General features: G+C 42.9%; 1 protein-coding gene across 1 annotated transcript in view; it reads right to left on the reverse strand.

The window, feature by feature from the left end:
- Positions 1-15857, reverse strand: part of mpp7a (MAGUK p55 scaffold protein 7a) — a 134729-nt gene that overhangs the window by 81324 nt on the left and 37548 nt on the right. The window contains exon 3 of the mRNA XM_061093825.1: positions 4609-4727. Coding sequence (XP_060949808.1) covers positions 4609-4727 — 119 coding nt within the window. The remainder of the gene's footprint in view (positions 1-4608; positions 4728-15857) is intronic.

Here is a 15857-nt window from a genome sequence, read left to right on the forward strand (position 1 = left end):
CTATTCATCTAACTCTTCTGGCTCAATTCATACACGCTTATTTGCGGACACTGAGTATAATCTCTTGATTTCATGCTGCAGTCAATCATTAAACTCCTATAAAAAACCACACAAAACACTGCAAGGCAGGGAATTTATTTCGGTTTTTATGTGAGGTATGGAAATCATAAATTACCACCCAGTTTGTGTCAAAAAGAATATTTTCTTGCAACAAATGGCAAGTTGAATCAGCGTAACCGAAGTCTGCACAGCTTTCTTTCACTGCCTGCCAAAGCCCTAATCTTTTTCAATTAAAATATAAGAAACTAAAGTAAGTTGACAAACTAATTTGCTTGGGGAACTAGATGAAAATGAAGGGTATTTCTTTTTTAGGAGGGAAGCTCCCTTCTCCAAGGGAACCTCCTTTTGCTCGCTCCCAATGAGGGCTCCTGTTCCCTGAAATAACAAATACAGACCCCGGAGGTGACCAAATGCGGGGCGTGCAGACCACAAATAATATTAGTGGATCTATTAGGTGATGTAAGTTTATAGGGTGAGTCCTGTACCAGACAATTGAGTGTGTTTTATTTCTGCATTAAGTGCATGTGGCTTAAACAACTCACAGAAGCTATTGCAGCAGTGTGAGAGGTTCGAAACTATTTCTTTTATATGATCTTCATTTGTAATGGGGACTAGGAGCAAGGTATGTTCTGGGGTGTGGAAAGAATAAGGTAAGTGCCCAAAGGGCATGTCTAGGGTTTCTGTCATGGAGCTGAATAGTTGGACATTACAGGGTGAGTCATAAAACTTGGAGGTGTACCTAGAGCTTGATCCAGTTATTCATGGGATACAGAGTCTGGTACTCAAGGAATACAGTCCAGTTTGTCTGAAAACAAGCTTGTTCATCAAAAATAACTGTAATTTTCCGCTTGGTATAAGTGTCAGCGGCAGCACCTTTCCATGTCATTAAAGGCCTGTAGCACTGAAGAGCAAACTGGCAAACCCACATCAATATTGCTGTGTAACAATGTAAGTGTGCCAAGCCTATTAGCCACTAACAGAAGCGGATTTAAGGGAAAACAGACTGACCACAAAATGAGGGATCTCTGGGACTGGCTAAAGGCCTGCTGACAGAAATTTGGTCTTAAGGATAGCCCCACCTGAGGCAGGTGGAAATTGAATATATTTCCTGTGGCTTTTTCTGGAGTAGGAACTTGGCAAGGAACAGTGAGTGGAATTTATAAAAAGCGCACTTGAGTAGGTCCCCTAATTCAAATGAGGCATCGTTAGCTATGCTAGCTGCAGCATACACCCCAGTATTCACATTTCATGTAAAATGTACCGACAAGTCTACAAAACTAAGGTGACCCCACAAGCCCCAGAGGCCATAATGAAAGATTATATTAGAATCAATTTGTATATCTCCGTGAAATAATCTGGTTATATGTGGGACATGAGAGGTTGTCCCAACCATCCAGTGGGTGGAAGGTGAGGAGAGACAAAAATGTCCTAAGTCTGGTTTAAGTCTTGTTGTGGGTCTTAATCCTCTCTTCTTTCTTCTTGTTCTGTCTCTTTTTCCCATATCTGACACCTCCTCCTCAGGTTCCTCTTTCTCCCTCTAGAGAGTCTGACCAGTAACTGATGCTTCATAATTACTCAGGTGAGGTCTGAGTGTTTCCATATGGGAGACCTGAGTTACAAAGTCTGTCAGATTAACATGATGTGTGTGTGTTTTCTCTCTGCTGTTCGGCCTTTCTCAAAGTATCCCATTCACAGCCTTGTGAAATAAAAGGTGGAATCTGTGGAGATTCAGAGGTGGGGTTTTAGAGGAATGGGACAGTTATGGCTTTATTAATGGGGTGCCACTGACGTAAGCCATGTTGACCTGAATGTTGCATCTTGAGTGCTGGTCTCCGCTGTAAGGTGAGATGGTTGTTCTGTACTTCTGTGTGATTCAAAGTCTACGCGTCTGTCCATTTGGCCCACTGGGTGACAGGCTGGCTCATGTCTCAGTACCAAGTCGAAAGCAGAGGAAACATATATTTCTGCTTGTCTGGAGTAGAGCATTTTCCATTTATGCCTCCACGTTAACAATAAGAGACGCTTAAAGCAGCTCAGGTTCTCTACACTGAAAAAAGTGGTAATAAGAAAATGGGTAGAACGGGCTCATTCTAGTGAAGAAACAATGTGGCTCTTTGATGTTACACTGATGTATTTGATCATGTAGTGATTGTGCTAACAGTACTGTATTTGGTGCACTTATTCTGTCACAGTGGCAAGAGTGAATTGGGTCACATTAGCTTAGACCTTGACTAATACTTAACTTACTGAATTGCATTGACATATGTCCCAAAAAGAGAGCCACTCAACATCTAGCTGGCACATGAACAAAGCGGTAATCAGATTTCATAGTGGCAATCAACCCTTCTTTCATGCATACACCCAAAGTAGTGATTAACAGTTTTTGACATCCATCCATCCGCTACTTATTAGAAGCACACCATTGTAAGCCAGACTTTCCCTCTCCCTGCCTACTATCTTAGGCTCCACCTGGGGAATCCCCAGACATTCCTAAATCAGGTGGGATTTCTAATACCTTGTGTTTTTCATATGCCCTTGGGTCTCCACCCAGCTGGACGTGCCTGGAATACCTCTACTGGGTGGCATTCAGGGACCATAGGATTGAGATTGAGCCTGAACAACATCAAATGGTTCCTTTCAGTTCCAGCTTGTCCACCATGTTTTGAGAAGTGAGCCAACACTACAAAAACAACCAATTTTGATTGCTTGCATCCGCAATCTGATTATTTAGGTCACTGCACAAACTTCAAAAATGGAAATCCAGAGCTTCCCCTTCATGCTTAGCTTCCACCATGAGCCCCCTGGTCCATCTGATGGAGAATATTGGAGAGGGACATTTTCTGATAAGCTGACAACACAAGGGGGGGGGACTTGTAAAGCAATAAATACAAAGCTTTCTCTGCTTTTGAGTCCACAAGGTTATGCTTTTCTTGACTGAACAACACCTGAACTCTCTCCCCTTTGGGTTCCTCTTGAAAGATTAGCCAGGTATAATCAGGGGTGGTTAGAGGGCGAAGAGAAGTCTGGGAGCTCCACCCTCATGCCTGGCCAAATATCACAGAAATATAATGCCACCTTCATTAGCATCATTCCGTCTGCCCCACACTACGCAGTGTTTTCTTTGGGGCCAGCAAGAGTGAGAGCCCAAACATGCGCAGGCCCTGCCCATCATTATCCATGTTCAAGATGCCTTATTCTTTGGCCATCCATAACAATCCAGGCATAAAATGAAACCCGTCTGGTTTCCTCAGCTCCCGACATTAGGGTTTTACTTCAGCGCCTGAGGTATACCATAATTCAGACACTTTTACATGCTCACATTTGCGCCTTACAATCCTGGATCCTGAACAAACACGCTTGCAAAGAAAAAGATTGCTTTAAAGAGAGGGGACGAAAATTGTGTTGAATTTTCCTCAGTTGTCTTTGTGACGTTATTTTCTTGGCTGCAGAGAAACAGAGACCACCGAACGAGGAAATATATCAAGCCAGCACGTGAAAGACATGTTGGGCATTCTTTCAAAAAAAGGCAATCATATACTAAACACGGGCAAACACAGTTCTAACATCTAGATTTGTGTTTGTAAATTGACTAATAAAGTAATCTCAGTTAAATAGAGAAACAGTTGTAGCAGTGATGATATGTATTTACAGTTTGAATAGTGACTGAAAAACAAGCCGGTTTAGAGTTTAAAAAAAAGCATGTTTCCTTTCCAAAAGCAAGAGACTGAGAAGGAGATTGGCCGCAGATTGCAGAGAATCCCAAGTGAAGATGAGGTTAGGGCAGACAGACAGAATGTGTTACATTCATTACCCTTGTCTGTCTGCGATCATATAAAGATATCAAGTGCGCTCATCTTCTCCCCAAACTCTGCAGCTATCTAATTTAACAGGCAGTAACTCAACCGCAAGCCCATTCGTGCTGGCAGAGGGACAGTTAGAAGATCTGGGTGGGTAGGGTGGAATGACAATAAACTTGATATTGTATGAATGAGACATGGAGAGAAGGATTTTGAATAAAGCAGTGTTGTACAAAGGTTTGTTTTATATTCTAGTAACAGAGGTCTGTCTCAGGGATGGGGTGTCATGGGAGAGGGGCGGTTTGGGTTCGGTCCCATCTCACAAGAAAGGAAGGATGTGACGATGAAGGTGGGTAAGGCAGACAGCATTCAATAGAGATCAAAGATTCAAGAAGAGGAGAATTACTAGTGAGGAGATTTCTAATTGAATTTAAATAATCATGATTATGGAACTGTTGCTCCTCCAATACTAAATGTGAGATTATACGATGGTTTGAATAAAATAACATTTTCTATCATTGTAGACATGAAAATGTCTTCTTTGATATTGTTTGGTTGCTTTAATAAAGAACTGAATTTCCTCAACCACCTTATGAAGTCGCTCTATGGCAGCCACAGTGTCCTAGGAAGACCAACGTGGCTTTAAAAAAATGGACAAAAAACACTTACACTCTTAAAGCAGTAGAGAAAAATAACTGTTCTATTGTACTGAAAAAGAAAGACGTGTTTTTTTTTGGTGTTGTTGTTTTACCTTGACCAGCGAGTGGAGGCTCCTCTCCCCGAACATGTCCTGGAGGAAGGTGTTGTCCTCTGGGCGGCTGACATGGGGCTGCAGCTGGGAGGGCAAAGCTGCCAGCAGCTCATACAGGCCTAAAGGAAGGGGGAAGAGGAAACAGATAGTCGGCAGGGCAGTGGGAGGTTTAAATGCATGCATGCAGTCTCAGACACACACAGAAAACGTATGCATAGAAACAGATGTTCAAACAGCTCCGGTTTACTGATACATAAAAGAAGTAGTGTAAGTGAGCAGGAATGCATACACTGTAACCTTGAACACATTGGAGACAGACACATAAGGAAATGTGTATACAGGCAAATAAATGGCAATACTCAGGCTTTTAGTCACTCACTGTTGAGATGCCCTGTCATTTTTTTTCTGTGGATGCTCTGTTTGTTTGTGCATCTGTGGAAGAAAGCTATAAGCTTCTTTCAGCAGAAATAAAAATCTGGATTTTTGCTCCTCAGGTGGCAAAAGGATATACGAGAGGCACCACCACATTTCCTCCACTCTCTACTTCCCACTATTGTTCTGGCATTTCCTGTTGTTTGAGGAACACTGCTCTCCCCGGGTAAGAAACGGCTCCAAAAACTCCATGTCAAAAAAAAAAAAAAATCTAAGTTTTGATCAGTGTAATAAAACAGATGGCACACAGGCTTCAGGAGGCTTCCCATACAACACATCTTCGATGCCTGTGAACAATCACGTCTTTGGAGTGAATGCATGTGTGTTTGCCAAACTGGAGGTTCGGAAGAGATACTCCAGGTAAATTGACTATGTGGCTGCTGTGCTGTGGGTATGTCATGTATACATGTATGTATAAATGTTTGTTTTATATAAAAAGCTTAAAATGGAATTGAACCGTGCACTTAAAAGAAGTGAATTCAATGTTAAGTGAAGTGAACAGAGATGGCTGACGTCATGAGCTTGCAGGGACAGCAGACTTCTATCCAGGCCTTTATTTGGACTCTCTACAGGTCATCATCTGGTGACAGTGACAGAAACAGGGTGCATGGAACAGCAAGACCATAGCTGAATCTGAATCCCCTCAAAACAACAATTGCCTACAAGGCCTTTTGGGGTTTACTAACCCGACTTATAAAAAGTAGGAATATTTCAAATTCAATTTAAAGAGAAACAGACTGGGGAGCTGATGGTTTCAAGATTAGGCTGAGGGGAGGTGAAGCACTCAGTGGGAGAGAGCAGAAAACCAGCGAGTGAGTGGGGTTCCTTCCAAACACAACAGACTCCTGGAGCGAAAACTGATGGAGAGCAGTAGCAGATACTTGTTTGCTGTTCTGTTCTGGTCTTCAGCGTGGCTGTGATTCCACTAAACCCATAGATACAGTAAAGGTCAGGCCCGTGCTTGGTGCAGCAAAGTTGGATTATGTGCATCAAAAGGCCTCTTCACTAATGCACCAGAAAATCCCCCCAGATTCAAACTTCTCAGACAGAGCCACACAACGCTCGAAACCCCTTTGAACCAACACCAATCATGTGAGAAAAATCTAAACACGTTCACGGCGGAGCCATCGAAACATCAAAACAAACACTAGCGGCTTGGCTACCTCTCTGAGGGCGTCTTTCATCAGAGGTCAGAGCTGAGGAGAGGAAAGAGAGGGATGAAAAAACACACCACAAGTGCAACTCAAGTAATTCATAGCTGAGAATGATTGATTGAAAACACTGGTTGATATCGTTGGCTGATTGAATGACTGACTGACTGAACTGGCAGCGGCCGGCCGACTGGGTTAAAGCAAGTGTGTGCTGGCAGCTCAGGAAGTTTGGCAAAAGTGCTATGGCTGACTAACTCATGTCATGCACTGCTGCTGCTGCTGGCCAGTCAGAGAGATGGAGAGTCACGTGCCACTCTCTCAACCCTCTGCTTTCCATTTGCAGGTGATTTGGGGTTTGATATCTTTGAGCACACACACAGGATATATCGAGATATCCGGACCTGTTCTCCAGCTCACAAAAAAAGACTCTGTGTCGTGTTAGCGCTTCACGCCTCACTGCTACAAAGGAAAGTAAAAGCCACTGAAGACGGGAGAGATTTTACATACATGTGCAGCAGTCTTATTAAAGCAACCCCCGTGGTTTTTACACAAGCTTAGTGTGCGATATTGTCCCTGCTATACAATCATCCGCTGCTCGGTTCTGTCATCCTCATCACCGCTAACTTTCAAGCTAAAACAAGCCGGTCTAAGGGCCGCCGGCCCCTTCAATCATTTACAACTCGGAACTCCCAGCAGAACATCTCACATTATGTATTAAAGACGTGATTTAAAGAGACAGATGAGAGGATGAGGTGAGGGGTTTAGAAAGGGCAGTGAGAGTGGGGGGAAGAGATATGGTAATGTCATTACTATTGGCAGGGCTGAGATACAGGTAGGAGGGGATGAAGGGAACAAGGGAGGGAAGGAGAGAGTAAGATCCCCAAAGCGTGATCCTCCCCAGGTGCAAAGTCTCCACTCCTGTCTACGCTATCAAACATTCAATACTTTATTCCTTCTGACACCAATTCCTCCTTGGCCATACTGCGAAGAACTTAAGATGCTGCATGAACGGTGCCAATGGCACATTATGGGAAATACATTGACTCCATTAGCTAATCAGATATAATAAAATAATGGTGGGATGTGATAAAAGACACGATCTGGGGTCAGTGTGTCAGGATGAACCCAGTGACCCTCAGAAATCCCAGTTTCAAACAACAACAGAAAAAGCTGTAGAGGATCCAAGAGCTAAACAAGGACTCTGCAAAGCTGAAATTAAATATAAGATTGTATGGGTGGACAAGCGAAGAAAAGAAATGGAAGCAGAAAGAGGGAGCCAAAAAAACAACCACAGTGGTCACTGCGTGTAGACACTATAAAAAGTGAAGAGAAATAAATCTGCGGCCAGATGTATGGAAACATGCATAGATGTGTAACATCAGTAACCGTGTCCGGGACAGACAATGAGAGACAAAATGAGAGAGGGGGAAAGAATAAGAAGAAAGCAAATTGACCAACTCTGCACCGCTAAAGAGTGGACCAGCTTCTTGCTTTCAGGGCTGGTCTGGCTGCTTTTGATTTGTTTTGGCCAGACTACTCCGGACCCTCTTGTGCGGCGGCTGCATGTAGTGGACCTGGCAGCGCCTTGTATTGGAATACTACGTTGTGTTGTGGCTAGCGCTGGACCAGCCCAGAGGTCCTGGAGACCAGCACCATGTTGCACACGTTGGCCGAAAAGCGTCTTCAGAGAAACCGGAGAGGCCAGGGCCTCTGAACGCTTCCCGTACAGAGGAAGTGACCACTTTAACTGCCAAACAGCACTTCCCCTCTCACGCCCACACCTCCACAGTGGTTAAAGAAAATAACAGTGTATTTCACGGATCCCTTTTATGTAAAACACACACACACACTCAACAACAAAAAAATCCCAGACAATGAAATGCATTAAACATGATACGAATCAAATTGCTAGTCACATAGGTCAACAACCTCAGGGGTTTTACTGCAGCAATACAAGATGGGGAAATTACAGGGACTAATCTAACAACACAGAGTTTAACTGGCTATAAAATATGACCCTCACCGTGACATTGGAACTACACAATTGTTTACTTACACACTCAGTAGAGGAACACTAGCAGGCTGCTGTGAGACAAATCAGTCTGCTCCTGACTTTAATTGTTGGTGTCTGTACAGAACCAATGCTGAGGGACCTCACTTCTGTCTGGTAACCGACACACATAAAGACAAACTGTCTGTCTGTCTGCCGAAAATTAACTTGTTCAAATGCAGGAAATGAACGTTGGGTTTTACACCCCCACTGCACTTATTCCCAGGTGCTGAATGAGTTATTGACCTCCCCCATATATAATGTTCATGGGGCTCACCAGACTGCAAAGGCAAGAGCATTGTGACAACATGTGGGAGTTTTCTTAGGCTTCGTTCACACTAATGTGTTTTCATGTTAAAAGTGTTTTGAAATGAAAACAATCCATTCCAGTCGAGCATTTTAGCCGAGTTTCAGAGGGAATCGCGTCTATGACAAATGCATATTCACGTACACTGGGCCAAGGTAAACAGGTTACAGAAGGCAGATCTTCTTCTCTGCAGTTGGTTGGTTAGTTACAGAAGATACTACAAACAAGTATCAGCTATAGAAGTCATCAGGGATTTCTTTGCTTGGAATTGTTACTGACGAGATGTTTGACCAACTCTCGTAATTTGTTCCAGAATTCCATTCAATGAGGCTGGATAAACGAGGCTGATGCAGTTGGTTTTCCACAGGAAAATAGTCACATGATATGTTTGTGATGAATCAGGAAAGAATACGTTGTGGTTGATGTGAAGAAAGCGTGAGTGACTGTGTCGGTGTTCTGTCCGTTTAGACTAAAACGCAGAGTTTTCAAACTTAAATGGGGCGATATATTTCTCCAACAGGCTCAGTTTTAGAATCTTTGGAGTAGTGTGGATACCAGATGTAAACAAAGCAAAAATTGTTTTAAAAGTACAATGTACTAGTCCAACTACATGATGGGTCCGTTGCCAATGCATTTGTGTTTGTGAGTATGTGTGTTTGTCACTTTGCATGCATGCTGCTAAAAGAATGGAGCCAGGTGAATCGGAGATCACCTCTGAATGTGGTCTGAGTGATCAAATCTAAAATATGTTCACACCTTTACTGCATCACTTGAAGCATATGTTACCTGGGCCACAGAGGATCATTTGTGGAGAAAAATATTGGCAGATAGAGGTGTTGCGACTGTGGAGCCTAAGGTTTATTTTACCTCCTCATTCTACATTTGATAGAAGGGCGAAGGTTACCTCAAGCATAACAAAACAAGACAAAGACAAAAAGGAGAGAGAAAAAGCAACACAACATCTGAGATACACATTGACATAAATAACATCTGATTAAAGTGTATGTGCAGACAGGAGAAGAGTAATGACACTAAAAACAGAAGGAACTCTTTCCATAAGCAGTGATGATGATCCCTGCATTTAAGCAAACAGGATTTTTCTCAGAAGGGAGAAGATGAAGACAGACTGTGGGCTGGGAAGACAGATTGCAGTCAGGCGGCAACGTAAGGAGAAGTGTTTAGGGCCCGTTGTTCACAGCCAAGCCGGACAGGACAGAATATCAGTCCACTGCCCCCATGCAGCATCTGATCTGTCCTGAAGACGACCTGTGCAGGACCATTTTTCAAACTTTCTCTTAACTAAAGGAGATGACAGGAGCATGGAACACCAGCTGCAACATCAAATGTCTGGATAAAGTGACTATTTGACTGGTGTGGCATCAACCTCTAGACGTTAAATTATATAGTATTACAAGATATATCAGCTGAGCAGATGCTGTGATTTTTAAACATAGTTTGTAATGGTCAAGCAGCATTCTGCTTGAAAAACAACACTGGGAGACGGTGGAAGAGCGTGGAGAGACGCAACTTATAAAGCTGGCCCGGGAACTCATCAGCAGGAGTCTGCGTTCCATTCAAGCCCACAATCCTCCCATTACCAGCTCCAAAGACCAAACCACTTCCCCACATTAAAAAAGGTCAGGGGACAGAGCCCTCCAAGATCATCTTCAATGATATTACAGAGTCACGGTCCCTGACTAACTCCATCATTTGAGAGGAAAAAAAGAGCAAGTACATTTTGCAAGATGTTAGTTAGGCCTCCACAGCATGGAAAAATGAATTAAAGTACTAAGGGCTAGTCCAGGTGCAATCAAGCGTCACTCCAATCATACATCAGTTGTTTCACCGCCACTCGCTGAAATCTGAATATCTTTTCAGGGCCTACAAGGAATCTGTGGCCTTTGCTGAGATCATGTCTCATTCTGGGAAGTAAAAAGGATCCAGGTTGCAAGAGCTTAACGAAGTTCCATTTCAGAGCCAGGACAGGCCAAGCCTTTCAAAACGGATTTTCAATACACCATTGAATATCACGGTCCTCACCCGGTACTCTGCTCCACGCTTCGTTACACCTTCCTTGTTCAAAGGGCTGTCGACATATTGAAAACAGATCTCAGGACAAAAGGACAAGTCCAATCAACTCAATTGAACGCATATAACCTGCAGGGTGCATCCACCACCTGAGGAGCCAGTAGTATTTCAGCTACGACAGTTTTAACAATCACACTGGAGACTTGTGAAGCTTGAGCAGAAGCACCTGCATCAGGACTAGAACGAAGTAACATACAGTAAATGGAACTGGGTATCTTGCCGGAGTTGTTAAACTGCCCTCTTACAAAACTTCTCAAAATCTGGCAAAGGATATATAATGTAAGGACGGAAAGAAACGAACATGAACAAAAAAGAAAAGAAGGTCAGGAATACCTGGCGAGACGAAAATGTAATGACAAGGATAAAGCCAGATACATGAAAGTTCCTGTGTACACCGGCGTGTGCATGCCCAGTGGGATGGATGGGGATTAAAATGGATAATGAGCCAAAACGCTTGGACAGAGATTGTTTTTGTTTGAAAACGCCAATACATAGCAGAATGGATGTAGCCAAAGTGGAGTTGGATACTTGGATAGAAGGTCCTGAATTTTGCAGGAAAACTTCTTTAGCTTACATTCTCTCTAACATAGCAGACAAAAAACAGCAGCCGCAACAAACCAGCCAGATGCAAATGACCTGCCACCTCTGCTTACTGTGGCAATAGAACTGCAACAGACATTCTGGAAGAGGACTGCATGTTCTGTCCAAAGCTGTGGCCAGCGTCTTACTTCTAAAAAGTCTTCCAGGGATATATCAGGAGGCAGACATACCAATCCACCTAAAAGCCTTTCGTTCTGATCATACATTAATAGGAGCACTTGTGAAAATCTGTGCTAAAACTTTACACTAAATCTTTCTGTCTCAATCTCAGAGGTGCAGACTATTACTCAACATCCCATTCCTTGGTTCTCAAACGGAGCACATGGGCTGTAAAGCTGTTTTCAGGTTGTATCTAATGCAAGTGTGCACGTCCTGCCCACCAATGACCGATTTAGTGCCCTGTATGCTTTGGACGAGAGCTGTTGAAGATGTCATCCCACCTCAAAGAGAAGGAATTCTTTGTATCCAAACAAATAAAAGCTATCATTCCACTCTCAGTCACACTCAGTCTCTTTCTTTTACATCTGCTTCCCTTGACAGTGTTTTTATTTTTTTGGTAAAACGATGTGGAAATTTTAGTTCTGATGTAACTGGAAACAGGGAGCTCTTCCAGTGGCAACAAATCCTTGTGTTTCGGTACTGTATCACCGCAGCACACAGCCCGGCTACTGGCCAGGGACCACGACAAATGGCTGGAAGCTCCCAGAGGAACTGCCACCCCCAACCCCGGCACAGACAAAAGTCCTCCCCCGGCCCTCCCCAATGTCTCCCATGAGTTGAGACCAGCCACGACCAGATGCTCGGGATTCTTGACATCAGGATGGAAAAATTTACTGTCGACCTTGACGGAGAAAAAAACAATACGGCCATATCCTTATCATATTGCTCATATTATTCGGAGCCTATATATGTGAGCATTTTTCCTATATTAGAGCATGTATGTGTATGAGCAATAACACAGTGAAGTGACACAGTGCTCCACCATAGGAATATCTGCATCTCATTACCCAGTATCATTATATAGCCATCACCTTCTCCAACAGGGGGTGTTCGAGATTGGACAGAATAAGATGGCTGGAATCGCTCATCTATCGTTCTCGCACAAACATGCACAGATGCTGCCAGTAAGTTATTAGCATATCTGGTAAAAGAGTTGTCCCATCGAAAGATTTCCATGTGCAGTCTTTTCATGCGTGTGTCTGCCACCTCCTCCGCAGCTGTGTGCACGGCCGAACCACCACCCTTATCATTTAATGCTGTGGGGGGACTGTAAACCTTGATAGAACATGCAGGTACGGCTTGGAATAACACAGTTAACTTTAATAAGGTTAATAAAAGGGCATCGGGGTCTTTAGAAGGGACAGTTTGAGAGTGTCGCTGCAAGGCTTTAAGTGGGCGCATGATTTAAGGGGCACCACGTAGTGACAGTAATGGCACATTGGGGAAAGTGTGTCACTAAACTGTTAGCATTATGTAGCTCTAAGTGATTTTTGTAGGACATCACGACATATAATGTATCATAGCAATGAATGTCTCTTTCACTGAATCAACCAGATACAAGAGAGAAACACACTGTCGACCTATATTTCTGGTATAGTCTTTAAAAGTTATCGAAATAAATATATATAAATAAATATATATAAAAAAATATATACATTTTGATAGACAGTTAACTGGACGTCAAGGCTGATTTTAATATACATATTTTAGAGGATAAGATAACATTATAAAATGGTTAACAGTGGTTAACCTAGCTGCCTCAAAGCAAGAAAGTTCTCCGTTTGAATAGGTTCCCAAGGCCCCAGCCTCCACCCCTCATTGATAAACAAATACAACTAATGGATGGATGAATATGTGAAAATATATATATGAAAAATAGTCTGTATTTATAAGCGGCACAGCTGCCAGAGGGAATTTGGGGTTCAGTAACTTGCGTCAGGAGAGTTTGGCACAAAGACTGGGGGAGCCTGGCATCCCACGGCCGATTTTCTGCTTAGTAGACAACCCGCTCTCGCTGCTGAGCCACAGCCCCCGTAATACGACATGATATGGTACAATATGATACGGCATAAACAAACATTTTGGATCCCTTACGACTGTGACCAAATTAACAGGACATTTGAAATGAATTCCCTGTGCCCTCTGATGAACAACCAGTACAGTGGATTCATGGTTTGCGAATTATCTCAAACATATCTGAATTTATATTCTGATGTTGATATAGCTGGGATATTAACATTGGCAGACACATTGTCCCTGCACTACTGTAAATATCATTATGTTTGTATGCAGTCAGGAGCAATATAAGCAAATCTCATCTGAAACACACACAGGTACAAGTCAGGTAAGATTTATGTCTAATCGACGCTATCCCCCCATGCAACGTCTCCCCCACAACCGAACCACTCTACCAAAAGACTGCAGTCACATAACTCCAGAAACAGGTCAGAAAATGGGGCCAAAAGGAGCAAACACCCACTCTCACATCAGGGGGCTTACTGACCTCTTAATGGCATAAACCAGATGCTGCTGAGAAAAGGAGGAAGCTCCTCATCTGCAGACAGTGAGCTGACGTTACCATAAAAGCCAATACTACAAGACAGACTGTATAAATACTGACATGCTGTGTATGCAGTGAATGCTGTCATTGGTTCCTGTACGACAGCGATGATAAACATTGCCAAGTCATTTTCCATATGTTAATTTTGAAATGAAACAACACTGAAATTCAACATCCGTTCCCTTTTTCTAGATTAGTTATTGCGTCTTTTATTGCATCTTTTTGGCATGGGGGCCTCTCTTTGTCATTGAGGTTGATCGGCCATCCTGTGATGCTGCAAAAAACTAAAAAAACACACAGTGCAAAAGGAATTAAAACTTGAAACTTAACCTTGGAGCTAATGGAGTTCGGAAGGGAGATTGATGGTGTGTCGCAGACAGAGGAGTGGGCTGGTCGTGTCCATGTGAGGATGAAATAAACTGACATGAGCCGAGCCAAACTGAGCGGAGGCGGAACAGTTATCTGTCCCTGACTGAGCCCACAACAAAAGTCCATCAGCGTTGGACAGGAGGAGGAATGACTAAACTCCAGCTGCAGGACAGACGTGCATGTGTGGAGAAGTGTTCAGATTAATTCATCTGTGCAGAGGTTTGATTTATCGTCTGAACATCACTGCGAAGAACCGCTCAACATTATCAGACCTGTGAAGTGTTTGCACAGATAGAAACTAATTTTCTCTTTCTTCTTGGCCTCCTTGTTAGAATATGAATTAATGCGTATTGGATCCTTAGAATAGCAGCCAACAAAATGTCACATCAAAACCACAACCTCTTGAAAGCATGGGGCAGGGTTTTCTAGCTGTTGAAGGATGGAGAGTAGAGCTTGGACTCACTCAGACAGAATGTTTCAAACACCAAGAGCGGGGCCAGCATCATCAACTAGAAAACCTGCTACTAATGTGCTTCCAAAGCATTAATAAAAAAAACATAAAAGTCAGAAGAGTCCACAGAAAACCCAATCACTACCACGGCTTCTCCAGCAGTCCCCACAGTCATATTCAAAGGTCATTTTTTCCAATCTTTCATCGTTTTTCAAGCTTATTTTTTCACTATTTGGTTTCATTTATTAGACTCCAATTCATACAAGGGCCTGCTGTTTACTTGGGCTAAGACAGGGAGAGAGAGAGAGAAAGAGAAATACGGGAGACAGAGGGATGGTATGATCTCACATGTGCCATTCATTTGTCTGCCCATGTGTTTGCTTTCTAAACACTCCAATAATGAACCTTTTCATTAAGATCCACACTCACCACTCTCCAGCCCAAATCTGGTGATGGAATAGGAGATCTGCTACTAAAAGATAGTTATATCAATGATAATATTTCCCCCCATTACGGTAAAAGTCTCAGCACACTGCTTCATATTCTGTGTGTGTGTGTGTGTGTGTGTGTGTGTGTAGTGACGCTGATGTTGAAGGGTCTGGAGATGGCAGAGCTGCTGAAGAAAAGAATCTAAGCTTCTGGTGAGATGCTGTAATGTCTGTGTAATTACTGGCAGCCACTATATGTGGAGGAGTTATTGTTTGTCTCTGGATTTACGCTTGTCTGCTGACGTATTGCTGCATACACGCCAGAGCTCCATTACTACTAAAGGTTCATGCTGTAGCGGATGTGCAAGAACCTCTAAAATGTACATAAAATGTTGTAAATAAAAGGATAAACGCATGTTTACTTATCCGAGGAATTAACAACACTGCACGAAACGAGAATGACGGTTTGAAAGTCAACACAGTAAATCTGCCACTACAGTGGCCTGTAAATCAACAGGAGCAAAAATAGCTTGACACATTAATAAATCCAGTGTTTAGTATCATTTTACAAACGTTTTTCTCAGCCTGCCTCATGCCTCAACTATGTCTGATATTTTTGCTAAATCATTTCCCATTCACAAAACTGTAATCAATCTGAGGTGTCTAGTTTCCAAAAACAATTGTAGATATTTTTTAAATAAATATTTTATAATTTTGCGGGTGCTTAAAAGCCTTTATTGTGGCACTGCCCAGTAGTCAAGTCGTTCCGAGACAGAAGTCATTAACTTGTTTTTCTTTGTTGTCATCTCGTCC

This window comes from Limanda limanda, chromosome 20 (genome assembly GCF_963576545.1).
Source record: "Limanda limanda chromosome 20, fLimLim1.1, whole genome shotgun sequence".
In the NCBI taxonomy this organism is placed as follows: Eukaryota; Metazoa; Chordata; class Actinopteri; order Pleuronectiformes; family Pleuronectidae; genus Limanda; species Limanda limanda.